The 14,234-nt window shown below is 39.5% G+C and overlaps 1 protein-coding gene across 5 annotated transcripts in view; it reads right to left on the minus strand.

The window, feature by feature from the left end:
* DYM (dymeclin) overlaps window positions 1-14,234 on the minus strand; it is a 351,012-nt gene that overhangs the window by 121,695 nt on the left and 215,083 nt on the right. The window contains exon 14 of one of the 5 annotated variants that reach the window (XM_075066861.1): window positions 13,841-14,040. The exons of the other annotated variants lie outside the window; for them this stretch is intronic. Within the exon in view, the coding sequence (XP_074922962.1) occupies window positions 13,887-14,040 (154 nt within the window). The 3' untranslated portion in view covers window positions 13,841-13,886. Of the gene's footprint in view, window positions 1-13,840; window positions 14,041-14,234 lie in introns of those variants that run through there. 5 annotated transcript variants of the gene reach the window in all.

Below are 14,234 nucleotides of genomic sequence, written 5' to 3' on the forward strand. Positions count from 1 at the left end.
TATGTCCAAAGAGGTTTTGTGCCGACACTTAGCAGAAGATGCCAAACAGAGCAAAGTAGCAGTTCAGACTAAAACAACAAAAAATTAGGAAGGCAGAAAGAACTGATAGTCTGTGGTCATGTGCTGGGGAGTCTGCCAAGTTTGAAGGCTTGTAAACACACAAAAAAAAAGAAATAAAATTTTAAGCTAACTTTTAACTTGGCTTGAAGATGAACACATGAGCCCGCGGACCTGGTTTACAATGTTACCAGAAAAAAATGAGAATATTTATAGAATTTAACTGGCTTCATGGAAAATGACATCTTACCCCCGAGAAGTGAAAAAGTCATGTAGAATTACTGAATCATTACTCTGAAGTACTTATGCACCCTAAAATTCCAGCAGCGGAGACAGCCTATCAGTTATTTCTAGTTATTAGAACGGGGTTGGTCAGTCCTTCCACGAGAAACTGCTCGGATTTATTTTCAAGAAATATACACTTCTGTCTTAGAGTTGGCAGATGGCAAGGGTTCTGGGGAAATCACTCTGAGATGTTTGGCTTTAGTGTTAATAATATTACATGTGGACAGAAACTCTGAAAATGTGTTGATCACTCCTGAGTCAAAGTTCATACAGTATGTGTCAATGCTGTTTCACACCAAGTCCTCGCACTCATGAATTTACTGGAGGACAAGGTGATAATAGAACAGTTCACCGCAATATACTGTACTGCTCTCACACTACCATGTGTACACACTTTAGATCCACAAAAAATGTATATTATTACACTTATTGTATAGTAAGGGAGTAGTGTATGCACAGGACAGATTAGATCATACACATGCAGTGACCAAAGAGAAGACTCAGACAATCTGCTCAGGGTACAGAAAGTGGCACATTGCCCAGAAAATTCCTTAAATTATCTTTTAGCTCATGCTAATATTTAAAAAGAGAGGAAATCTTAGGAAAAAGCTTGGCCCAGCATAAAATGCTGAATAGTATTCCATGTATTCTACTGAAGAATGGAAGATTATTTACCCAATTACTTTTATTTTGGTTTAAAGTTCTGTGAGTAAAATTCTGACCTCTGTTACGGGGCATACTAGATGGAGAAAGAAAGAGTAACTACTGTTATTACTGCTTCCCCACCCAGCAATTCAGCACTCAAAGTGCTAGAATGACAGAGTGGTTTTCAGTCTGGACACTAGACCACAACCTTATGGGGCTGTATACTATAATTATTTAATATCCCCCAAAAGTGTGCTAGATATTTCATGGAAGATAGATATGATCTCTACCTCAAATGGCTTACAATCAAATCTGGCACTTTATGGGCATATAGCTAGTTCTCCTGTCCATAGCACATATGTTGCAGTGTACAGAAGTAGTGAGCAGTGGTACCATTCAAAAGGACCAATAAAGTACAGCTCAGGTTGTGTCTTCATTGCAGATTTAATTTAAGTGCTCAGACCCACGTACCAATCACGTGTTAGCTGAGGGATCTCAAAATCAAATCACCACAAAGGCCACATGAGGACTAGTATATTGGCCCAAGGGCCGCATCACTGACACCTTTTCATATAAAGACACAAAAGTCCCCCCACAGCCCCGCCCCCACTCCATCCCTTCCATGAGGCCTCACCACTGCCCCGCCTCCTCACACTTCTTCCCCGCCCCCATTCGAACTCCTTCCCCCAAGTCCCCACCCCAACTCCACCCCCTCCCTGCCCCTATTTCAACTCCTTCCCCAAATCCCTGCCCCTGCCCTGTCTCTTCTCCGCCTCCTTCCCTAGGCATGCAGCTCCCCGTTCTTCCCCTCTTCCTCCTGGAAAGTGCTAAGCACCGCCAAACAGCTGTTCAGCGTCAGGAAGTGCCTGGAGGTAGGCAAAGGAGCAGGGACGCAACACGCTGCGGGTGAGGGGAGCTTGGCACCTGCAGGAAATAACTCGGGGGGGGGGGTGGTAAGCTGAGTTGCTCTATGATTCCTTCCTAATGAATTGAGACAGAACTTGTCTGTCTCTCTGAGCACACGGAGGGATTGTGCGAAAGCACTGGAGGATTATCAGCAGTTGAGTGATTTAACCTGCATATTCAGTGCAAAGCGTGTGGGGTTACTAGCTCAAGCGAAAGCAGTACCGGAGCTCTAGCCTATATCACCAGCTGGGCCAGCTAGCTTGGGTTTAAAGCACCACCAAATTCAGGAGAGGTTTGTGTGTGTGGACTGGAGAGAAGTTAGGGACAACACCCAAGGAACAACCCAAGTTAACTCTGAAGCACAGTCATACTCTCAATGTACAAACCTCCCCTGAACCAGATTGCAGTTTAGATTATAAATTCTTCAAAATACGGGCCATGTCTTTGTATGTTTGTACAGTTCCTGGCACAGCACAGCCTCAATTCTGATTGGGATCTCTGGGCACCACTGCAATATAAATAAATAATAGATGGCTGTGGGACTCTGTCTGTGGGCAGCACTGCTCTGCTATCCCCACTTCCATGGTTCCAAATAGCAAGGCAAGGCCTTATCTATATTCAAAGTTGAACCAGTTTAACCTATAAACTGCCGAATAAACACTCAATCATATAAACCTGGCTTATATGGATTTAACTTAATTTAGCATTGAATTGATTTAAGCTATTAATGTAAGTTTAAATAAGAGCAATATAAATTAAATTGAATTAAAGAATGTCCACACTGTTTTGCACCAGTTTAACTAAATCAGTTTTTAAAATGACTTCAGATTAAACTGGGCCAACTCTGTATATAACCAAGGCATAACTCTCTCAATATATGTGTATGTAACGAAAAACAACAGTGAAATTTGGAAGCTAGAGCCAATACCACTTTAAACATGGATCTTAACCAGAGTCTAAAAACTAATGTTCCAATGGGCATTCAAACTACAATCAAATGCTATCGAAAATTTTGTTATTTTTAATAATTTTATTGGCTTGACTATTTTCATTTTAAAGCAATGCCTATTTTGTATTTGCAATTTATTACTAAAATTTCTGAAAAACACACGATTACAGCAAATGAAGAATATTGTTAAATACTGAGGGGTAGGGATATGTGCATTCACACATGCATACACCTACTCTCTCTCTCTCTGTGTGTATGCATGTGTGTATATACACACACACACACCCCTACACACACACACACTATACATATAGATAGATAGCTATTTAATCCTAAACACAAAAAGCCCAAGCGTGTATTTTATCCTTTAAAAAGAAAAAGAGGCACAAGCACAGCAAATTAGATTTGTGCATTTTCCTCTTTTAAATAGTAAAACATCTTGAGTATCTTGAGATTTGATAGTAAAATGTTAAGGAATCAATATCAACTTCCAATAGTTCAAATTTGGAACCTCTGGGTAACTGTAGCCTGGGAAATCATTAAGTGTGGTCTGGAGTTATCCCATCAAAAACAGTTGTTCTTACTTAAAAGATGAAACTTTGCCATTTTCTGAGATAATGAAAATAGTAAAACATCTCCAGTGTCTTCTCACCATATAAATATTTCCAGGGTTATATGATGCCCCCACACCCCTCCTCTGCCCCAACCCCTTGCCCCGAGCCCGTTTCTGCACACTGCACCCCCTCCCACACCCCGCACCCCAACCCTCTGCCCCAGCCCTACATTCATGGCCCTGCATTCAATTTCCCCACCCAGATGTGCCCCTTGGGCCAAAAAGTTTGCCCACCCCTGCCCAAGACCTTACAATGACAAACCAAAAGAAAATGAAATGTGCATAGAGAAAGTAATTTAAATAAGAGACTAGCATTACTATTTCAGAGACCAAAGTGACAGGAACATAAGAATGGCCATACTGGATCAGACCAACAGTCAGTATAGCTCAGAATCCCATCTTTTGATAGTGATTAATGCCAGAAGATTCAGAGGGAATGAACAGAACAGAACAATCATCAAGTGATCCACCCTGTTATCCAGCCCCATCTTCTGGCAGTCAGAGGCCTAGAGACACTCAGAGAATGGAGGTAAAGCCCTGACCATCTTGGCTAATAGCCATTGATGGACCTGTCCTCCATGAACATATCTAATTCTTTTTTGAACCCAGTTATACTTTTGACCTTCATAACATCCCCTGGCAAGTAGTTCCACAAGTTGACTGTGTGTTGTGTGAAGAAATACTTCCTTTTGTTTGTTTAAACGTGCTGCCTATTAATTGCATTGGGGGTTCTTGTGTTATGTGAAGGGGGAAATAATACTACTTTATTCATTTTCTTCACACCAATCCTAAATATATAGACCTCCATCACATCTCTCTTTAGTCATCTGTTTTCTAAAATGAACACTCCCAGTCTTTTTAATCTCTCCTCATATGGAAGCTGTTCCATATCATTCATCATTTTTGTTGCTATTCTTTCCACTTTTTCTAATTCTAATCTATACATCTTCTTTGAGATGGTGTGACCAGAATTGCACACAGTAGTCAAGGTGTGGGCGTACCAAGGATTTATATAATGGCACCATGATATTTATTGTCTTATTATCTATCCCATTCCTAATATTGTTCACTTTTCCAACTGGTGCTGCACATTGAGCAGATATTTTCAGAGAACTATCCACGATGACTCCAAGGTCCCTTTCTTGAGTGGTAATAGTTAACTTAGATCCCATTATTTTGTCTGTATGGTTGGGATTATGTTTTCCAATATGCATTACCTTGCATTTATCAATACTGAATTTCATCTGCCATTTTATTGCTCAGTCATCTAGTTTTATGAGATCCCTTTGTAATTCTTGGCAGTCTGCTTTGGACTTAACACTCTTGAATAATTTTGTATTATCTGCAAACTTTGCCACTTCACTTTTTACCTCTTTTCCCAGATCATTTATGAATATGTTAAACAGCACAGGTCCCAGTACAGATCTTTGGGGGAACTCCTCTATTTACCTCTCTCCACTATGAAAACTGACTATTTATTCCTACCCTCTGTTTCCTATGTTTTAACCAGTTACTTATTCATAACAGGACCTTCCCTCTTATCACGACTGCTTACTTTGCTTAAGAGCCTTTAGTGAGGGGCTTTATCAAGTACACTATATCCACTGGATCATCCTTGTTCACATGTTAGTTGACACCCTCAAAGAATTCTAACAGATTGGTGAGGCATGACTTCCCTTTAGAAAAGCTGTGTTGAGTCTTTCACAATATATCATGTTCATCTGTGTTTGATAATTCTCTTCTTTTCTACAGTTTCAAGCAATCTGCCTGGTACTGAAGTTAGGTTTACTGGCCTGTAACTGCCAGGATGGCCTCAGGAGCCTTATTGAAAAATCGGTATTACATTAGCTATCCGGCAGTTATCTGGTACAGAGGCTGATTTAACCAATAGGTTATACACCACAGTTAGTAGTTCTGCAATGCTGGAGAAAACAGAAGGAAAGGGAAGACAGGAATCTAACAGATACTAAAATCAAGGTGAAAAGAGTTAATAATATGCTAACTGTAATTGTAAAAACAGTAATTGCCTTTTAAACCAAAATGTACATAAAAAGTTCAAGCTGCAGCAGAGTTAGCTGAAGCAATCTTCCATCACCTGGGCATGCCTGTCTGCTCTAGCTGGAGGTTTATTTACCATCTCTGACCTACAGTTCTGACATCTACCGCAATGCTCTCTCCCCTGCTTGTCGCCTCTTCTAATCTGGCCCAGAGACATGTGTGAGATGAGGAGGAAGCATGCAACCGTCACTGCTATTATCCACTGCCTCCCCATTCCATAAAAGCTCCAGCAGAAGTTTTTAGGGGCCTCCCCAGCCTATCCTATAGTCACTAGACATGTGAGAAGTATAAGTGTATTTTTACTATCCTCTTGATATCCCCCTTATCTTGTGATCCTAAAAGCACCTCAGTGCCAACTGGCACACAGTTATGATATGTAACCAAAAGGGGCATGTAATTTATCACTGGAAAACTCACAATTCATTGATCATTAATATTTTTGTGTGGTGTATGTATGGGTAACATATGCAAAGTTACAAACGAGTGCTAACATTATGTTCTTAAAATGTGTCCCAAATAGGACACAAGGTACCCACCCCCTCCCCAGACAAAGGAATGTGTTTCCACCTGCTTGAATGTGTCTTCAAGGTAAATCGAGACACACTGGACATGCATTTACATAAAAAGTAAACAAAGCCATCAAGCTAAAAGGAGGTTGCAACCACTCATCTATCACTAGCAGGGGAGGAACCAGCATGAAGTCTTCACCAGACTGCATAGCATCTCCTCCCAGCAGGAGAAAAGGAACTTGATCTAAGAATACATTTCAAAGGCTTATTGTTCTATAAAGAGAGGGGGAGCAAACCTCTAAGAGGTTTCTGAAGAGAGAAAGAAACTGAACATTTTGGACTCGGTAAAGGATCTTAGCCAGAATTAGTGATCCACTGCCTGAAAAGAGACTTGGTGAGAAACACTCCTTTTTCTTGAATAAAAGACTCCACATTGTTAAATCAGGTTTTAATCTTAGGAGCATATTTTGCTTTTGCTTACTTGTAACCCTTTCTATCTTTATGACTTACACTTGGTATCACTTAAATCTATGTCTTTCTGATTAATACACTTGTTTTATTTTTAATACAAAACTACCCAAGATAATTAAGTCCCAGGCAGACTGCGAAGAGCTACAGAAAGATCTCTCAAAACCTGGTGACTGGGAAACAAAATGGCAGACGAAATTCAGTGTTGATAAATGCAAAGTAATGTTGTCATAGCTTTCCCACTCAGATTTGAACCTTAGCATTCATAATCTGAGAAGCTAGCATGAACCCCTCTAAGCTAATTACCAGCTTAGATTTGATATCGCTGCCACCAGCCAAGAATTTCCAGTGTCTTGGCTCACTCTGGTCTCCCCAAAACCTTCCCTGGGGGACCCCAAGACTCAGAGGCTCTGAGTCTTACCACAAAGGGAAATAAACCATTCCCCCCTCTCTCTCTCTTCCCGTAGCTCTTCCCGCCTGGGACACAGGAGAAGTTAAAATAACAGAGAGCCATTTCCCCCACCCCATCTTCCTTTCTCACACCAAATTTCTGTTGGTCAACTAGAAAAAAAATCAACAGTCTTAAAAACAAAACTTTGTAATAAAAAAAGAAAGAAAGAATAGAAAACAGTTTCTTTGTATCTATTGATAAGAGACAGGGTTTCAACTTATAGAAAGATGAATAAACAATAAGAAAAGGATAAACACTTACCAAAACAAATACAATTATTAAGTAGCGTATAGCCAAATAAATAAAGACCAACCAGCCAGATAGACAGATCAATACAGCAAAACATTGAAAAGACTATACTTTTGCTAACTTGTACTTACAACTTGGAAACAGAAGATGAGAAGGAATGGAAATAGATCTCATAGCTGAGAGACAAGAAAGCCAAAGACCCAAGACCAAGAAAAACCAGAATTCCCTAAGCTTTGAAAATCGGTTTCCTGTTGTCTCTTGTAGTGTTGTGGTTCTTTGTTAATCCTTACAGTAAAAGAAACATTAACCCTTAGTATCTGTTATGACAATGGTACATTGGAAACATATAACTTAACATATAAACATAATGGGTAATTTAGCTGTACTCAAGAAAGAGATCTGGAGCTCATGTGGATAGTCTCTGAAATGATTCCACTAATGTTAGTGCATTCAAAAAAGCCAAACAGATGTTGGGAATCATTAAGAAATAGATAATTAAACAGAAATTAGATATTGCTCTATATAGATCCATGGTATGCCACATCTTGAATACGTGTGCCAATGTGGCTCGCCCACATTCAAAAAAGATATATTGGACTGCAAAAGCAGTTCAGAAGAAGGTGCCAACAAAAATGATTAGGAGATGAGAATGCTACCGTATGAGAAGAGATTCAAAAAGACTGTTGAATGTTTCAGCCTGGAAAAGAGATGATAAGGGAGGATATGACAGAGGTCTACAAAATCATGAACTGGTGGGAGAAAAGTAAATAATGAGTGGTACTCTTTATACAAAATAGGACTACCGAATGAAATTAATAGGCAGCAGGTTTAAAAGAAACAAAAGGAAGTATTTTTTCACACAACGCACAGTCAACACGTGGAACTCTTTGCCAGAGGATGTTGTGAAGGCCAAGGCTATTACAGGGTTCAAAAAAGCACTAGATAAATTCATGGAGGATAGGTCTATCACCGGCTATTAGCCAGGATGAGCAGGGATGGTGTCCCTAGCTTCTGTTTGCCAGAAGCTGGGAATGGGCAACAGGAGATCGATCACTTGATGATTACCTGTTCTGTTCATTCCCTCTGGGGCACCTGGCATTGGCCACTGTTGGAAGACAGGACACTGGGCTATATGGACCTTTGGTCTGACCCAATATGGCCGTTCTTATATTCTTATGTAATATAAACCCAAATGAGAGTGTTTGTTAAACCCCAGTTAAATTAATGATATGCTTTACCATCTCTTTAACAGAGCAGGAAACTGAACTTCTGACAGTGTTCCAGGAGAGGGCTGGAAACTCAAGGGCAGACAGTTCTGGGGAAATCTGGGATGGGAGAGTCACCTTAGAAGGAGTAACCAAGGTTTGTGGAAGCCAGGGTGAGGCTATGGTGCTCTGAGCATGCTACTGGTGTCAGGGCAGGCAGTGACACAGACCCTTACCGGTCTGCTTTAAACCACAAAGCGTCACAATGGCTACAGGATTATTGCCTTCTCACACCAAGTCCTACGCTTCCTGCCAATTCTTTTAAAAAAATTTCACTGCATCACTGGCAGTAAGCAGAGGATAAACAGCCCCTCTTCATGCAGTATTTCAGCAAAGGCAGGGACTGTGCCTGTATGCAGTCCTCAGAACTTCTGCCACAAACACCATCAGAACAACACTCTACTAGATCCTACTGGAAGTTGAGACTGTTCCTGAGAATTCAAAATTTTATCTAAAACACAACTACTTCTAAGAGGAAAAAGGGAGATGCAATGAAATTTTAGACCATAGGGCATTTATTTTCTTTAGTTTGGATTGCAAAAATTGACTCTAATGGGCCCTAAATAGAGTAGTCTTGGCAGTGCAAAAACACATGGGTGTATACTGTAAAGAACAATCCCGTATTAGAATGGAGATGGACAAGATGACTTAATACGGTAGGTTTTCTCCAACTAAACTTTCAATAAGCCCTCCTACTTCACCATATTTCTCCCTCCCACACCCACAAAGAATCTGCCTGTGCTCCCCTCCAAAGACATACTCTCCCTGGGGGGATTGGGAGAGAGAAAAAACTTTATCCACAGTAGTGCTTCTCTATAACGAGCTGCTGGCATTTCAGCTAAACTCTCAACCCACAGAACCAAGACCTTAAAGTTGCTCGCACTATTAACTAAGCCATCACACCTACCAGGCAGCATTTTTTAAGTTATCTGTGCCAACTTTATACATTGCACACTTCTGCACTGGATGGTGGTATTTATCAAATAGACAAATTAATGCTTCCAAGAGTTAAAAAACAAACAAACAACTTTTATTGTGTATTGTGGCTTTGAAGGAGGCAAAGAAATGTTTATTCTCCATAATGTCTACAAAATCCCAACCAGCACGGAACTCTTTGCCAGAGGATGTTGTGAAGGCCAGGGCTATAACAGGGTTATATTGTGAGGCTACTGTGAGGCAGGGAAGGTTTTTTTGTTTGGTCTTGAAGCCTAGTTGTATCTACTCAGTCTCTCTTGCTGAAGGGAATTTTCATGATACTCTGAAGATAAAAATTTCTTAATTCTGAAATGAGCTCTCTACCCCTGTGATTGTACAGAAGTATCTCAAGGGCACAAATTTAATATCTTCTCTCCAGTTTTTAGCCAGTGTCACTCACTAAAGTTCTGCAAGTTTTAGGGGGTTGTAAGTAAGTGGTATTCTCACCCTCCTCTGGATAGCATCTACACACACTTTACTCCAAGTTTAGCCTCTTTCTGGGTCATAGCTTTTAGTGGTAGCTTAAAACAAGAAAACATAAACCTTAGCTGAACCTTCCTCCCAAGCCTGGCTGTTCCTAGAGTTTCAATGAAGATGCGCTCTCGGTTCTAAACCCCAGCTCCCCATGACCAAAAAGCCAGTCCTACCTCTCTTATATCCAAGGCAGAGTTAATGAGCCTCCTTTGTCACAACAGTTAACAGAATCAGTCAGCAGCTTTATGCAGTGCTCCAATACCTGCTAACAGGATGGGTCAACAGAAAACACTGTCACCCTGTTACAAGGAAAGATAGGCTACAGGACAGGAACTGGTTTAGTGAGACAGTGTGGTCGGATGAAGGCAATTGTGCAATTTGTATCGTGTGAGCTGTGTTTTCATTTGGAAGAAGTCATTTAAGATTTTTATCCTGAATCCTATATATTTAAAATATCGCACAGAAATCTAGAGCCCCAAGAAATGTGAAGGAAAAAATACAAAAATGCTAAACATGTGAAATTCTTATACGACTTTTCTTGTCAAACTTTAAGGATAGATTTAAAGACCTGGGTCCCAGCATCCGACAAAGTCTATAGAACAGCTTAACTTCTTATTTATTTACATTTCTATCCCTCCAAAGAGTTTAAGTAATCAAAAGTAGATATTTCCTCAAGTCAGCTAAAGTTTTATAACAAATATACAGAAGACTCAAATGCAAACTCTACTGAGCCAATGTCCTTATGAGTACACAGACCCAAACTAACCAAATGACTGAGATGTGGCATAGAAAGTGTGTTTCAGTTTGTGAATATTGTGCTTCACCCCTTCTGTTAACACAAGAAAGTCTAAAGTAGCATATCCAGACGTATTCAAAAAAGAAATAATTCCAAGTATTGATTAACATTTCAGTTATTGCAGTTCATAATCTGGCTCTCAACAAATGGCAGAGAGATTTTATGAAGGTTATAAATCTTTAAAATTACTCAGAAAAAGTAAGGTTTTGATTTTAAGTCTTCAAGAGATGCATGCCACACATATTAGCTCAGAGAAGCTAGATTAATCTGGAGCCATAAAAAAAAGCCAATTCTGCAAAGCCTGATTAAATATTTAGGTCATATTGTTTCTGCAGCAGAGTCTGAAAAATATACACTACACAACACTGTCTGCTACATGAAGAGTTAGAAAGAGCTTAAAGGTCTAATCATTTATCTTTTCAAATGACAGTCATCATGCCACCATGAGACCCAGTATGAAAACCCAGCTAAAACGATTTGATAAAGGAATGGTGAAAGTGCACAGTGTTTGTGGACATGCCCAAGTGTTTGCGAGCATCCAAACTATACACATATGTATCGAGAATGTGACCCACTAGTCACTTACTCAGACTTTCCCAAAGAGTAACAGTAAAAATGTACACCATGTAGACCCAAGGAGGATATGGATGATGATGACCTATTAGATCATCCAATCAATTTCCTAGGGGCAAATGCTGGATTGTTCCACATCTTCACATATTAGATTAATGCTATATTTCATCTTAATTTGTTACATTTCTGTTTTTCAGGCTTGTCTTGTTCTCCCCTCTTCAAAATGGAGTACTTTTGTTATTATGGAAACAAATAATCTCACATTGGCATAGGCTCAAGTTTAATGATACACACAAGTACAAAACAGAGTCAATTTTTTCCCTGGTTTATAAACTATCAATTCACATAAGGGTCATTTTGCTCATATACATGCTATAAACACTTTCCTCCAGCTACTGGAGTTGGCATAAAACCATGATGGCTTGAAGTTGTATATGCCGTCTTGGAAAGAGGCATTGCAGTACGGTAAATAAAATTTCTGACCATAATGCTCATTTACGTATAATACTCCTCCATCTTGCAACTAATACATACTGGCAGTGGTATCTAAGCAATGAGAATGATATAAAAGTTTAGTGCATATTTGTTGGTGCATCGAGCTCTTTTTTGCTAGTCTGCCTCAGCAATCTCACATGTTAAGCACAGTCAGCTCAATTCAAATACTGCAAAAATTGGTGTTGAGAATTCAGTAGGTCGTAACTTTATTTGGAATCAGCACGAAACCAGTGCCCTGGCATGAAGCTAGAAGGCACTGCTGGAAATGCTCTCTTTTGGATGAGAAGTAAAATCAAGGCCCCGGCAGTTTGTGATCTTGAAAAGATTCCATGGTAGTTTCTGAATTTTTACTTTTTTTTTTTTTTTTTTTGGTAAAAAATGAGAGTATTAATTCCTAGTCTGCTGGCCAATCTATGGTAATTATATTCTCCTTATATACACCCTCCCTACAATTTCAGTTGAATACTGGATTTTTCTTCACTTCTTATCCTAAATTATCAGGTAATTTCCCTGTATGTTGTTAAACAACTTACATACCCCACACTATGGGAGAGCACTTTTCTGAGCTCTTTATTTTTATCTGCCATACAGGGGGTGTAGTGAGGCTTAATTAATGATGACTGAAAAGTCCTGGGAGGAAAAGACCTATAGAACTGCAAAATATTATTTAAAATTCCAGAAAAAGGAACAACTTGTGCTAATGTATAATGAGCATGAGTTCCCACAACCTTAAAGAAACATTCTTTCACAGCAGAACCTATTTAAGGAATGTAACAGGCAGTAGGTTTAAAACAAACAAAAAGAAGTACTTCTTCACACAAAGCACAGTCAAAGGAATGTTGTGATGGCCAAAACCATAACTGGGTTCAAAAGAAAATCATATAAATTCCTGGAGGATACGTCGATCAATGGCTATTAGCCAAGATGATCATGAATACAAGTGTCCTTACATCTCCAGCTGCCAGAAGCTCGGACTGGACGATACCAGATGGATCACTTGAAATTGCCCTGTTTTGTTCATTCCCTCTGAAGCATCTCACATTGGCCATAGTAAGAGAGCGGATACTGAGATAGATGGACCATTGTTCTGATCCAGTATGACCATTCTTATGTTCTTATTTAATAATGCGATTAATGATGAAATACAAACAAAAGTCTTATCAGATGGGTATTATTTCCATACTACTAGCATTTATTATGAAGGAATATGGAAAATGGATAGAGATTTGGTGATTCATTGGCTGTCCTTGGTAGACTGAAATGCTAGTCATACATTTACGAGAAGAAGGATTCTCCATTATATAGGGTCCACGTTACCTTTCTGAACAAAAGGATTTGTAGATTAGAACCAGACATAAGAAGTTGATGACCCATATGAAGAAAAATATGAAAGAGGTGGTGTTTACATGGTACCAATGTTAAAGACAAAGCACAAAAAATGTTCAATCATGCAGATGGACCGGCTATTTAGAAGGAATGTATCCAGGGCAGCTTAAGGAATATTACTACTGGAATGCTACCTTTGAAATGTATTATACTTTTATCCTTCGGTTACACACTTGTGATAATTCATAAATTCTACAGAGGATTAAAGGAATTTCTTAATACACTGGTATTTAATAGACACTAGCATTTTTGTGCAAAGCTGCAAATTTGCAGTCTGTATGAACCTGAAAATCTCAGTCATGAGAACAAGTATTTGCACGAGCCAGCTGGCTTCTAAAAGAAGGCCTTCCCACTATAACCTGTCAAGTCTTTAGAGCTGTTTTTCTAAGCCATCACCCCTTTTACCAGCATCCTCCCAGCTTTGCCCTAACACATACATTGACTTTGGGGAAAGATCCACTTGTGGACCCAAAAAAGTAGTTAATGAGTCAGTAACACCTGTTCACATGACCTCATTGCAAGGTTAGTCATTCATTTCAGACTTGTTTCCACTACACAAAGCCTGCTGTTATTTCCCATATTTACTGTAGACTACTAGCTTTAGAAATGCTGAATCATAAAAGACTTATAGAAAACTTGATGCATGTTGTAATTGTCAAATCCTACATCATTTCAAGCTTCTTTCTTCTGCAGCTATAGCTTCACCCTTCATTTAAATCTGCATTAGCGATTTTAAAAGCTAATGTTCCATCTTTGGGGACTTGGCAAGTTGAGACATAAGCATATGGAGTTAATAGATATCTTAGATGAAGTGCTTAACTGGACAGACAGATCCAGACTTCTCTCATTTGAGATCGCTCCAAGGATTCCATCCTCAGCCAGGATCCTTAGGATAAAGTTGACGTCAGAGTCAGAATTATAGATTCCTGGGGGCAGAGTAGGTTTCTTTGGGATGGAAGCTATGGCACTTAGACTCTGACTGATACAGTTTATTTGGCAATTCTATCACCCTCTTTTATTTCCTCTTCAGCAGCTACTTCCTCACACATACCTATCCTGATCCTGTACTACCCACATTCT

This window comes from Chelonoidis abingdonii, chromosome 6 (genome assembly GCF_003597395.2).
Source record: "Chelonoidis abingdonii isolate Lonesome George chromosome 6, CheloAbing_2.0, whole genome shotgun sequence".
In the NCBI taxonomy this organism is placed as follows: domain Eukaryota; kingdom Metazoa; phylum Chordata; order Testudines; family Testudinidae; genus Chelonoidis; species Chelonoidis abingdonii.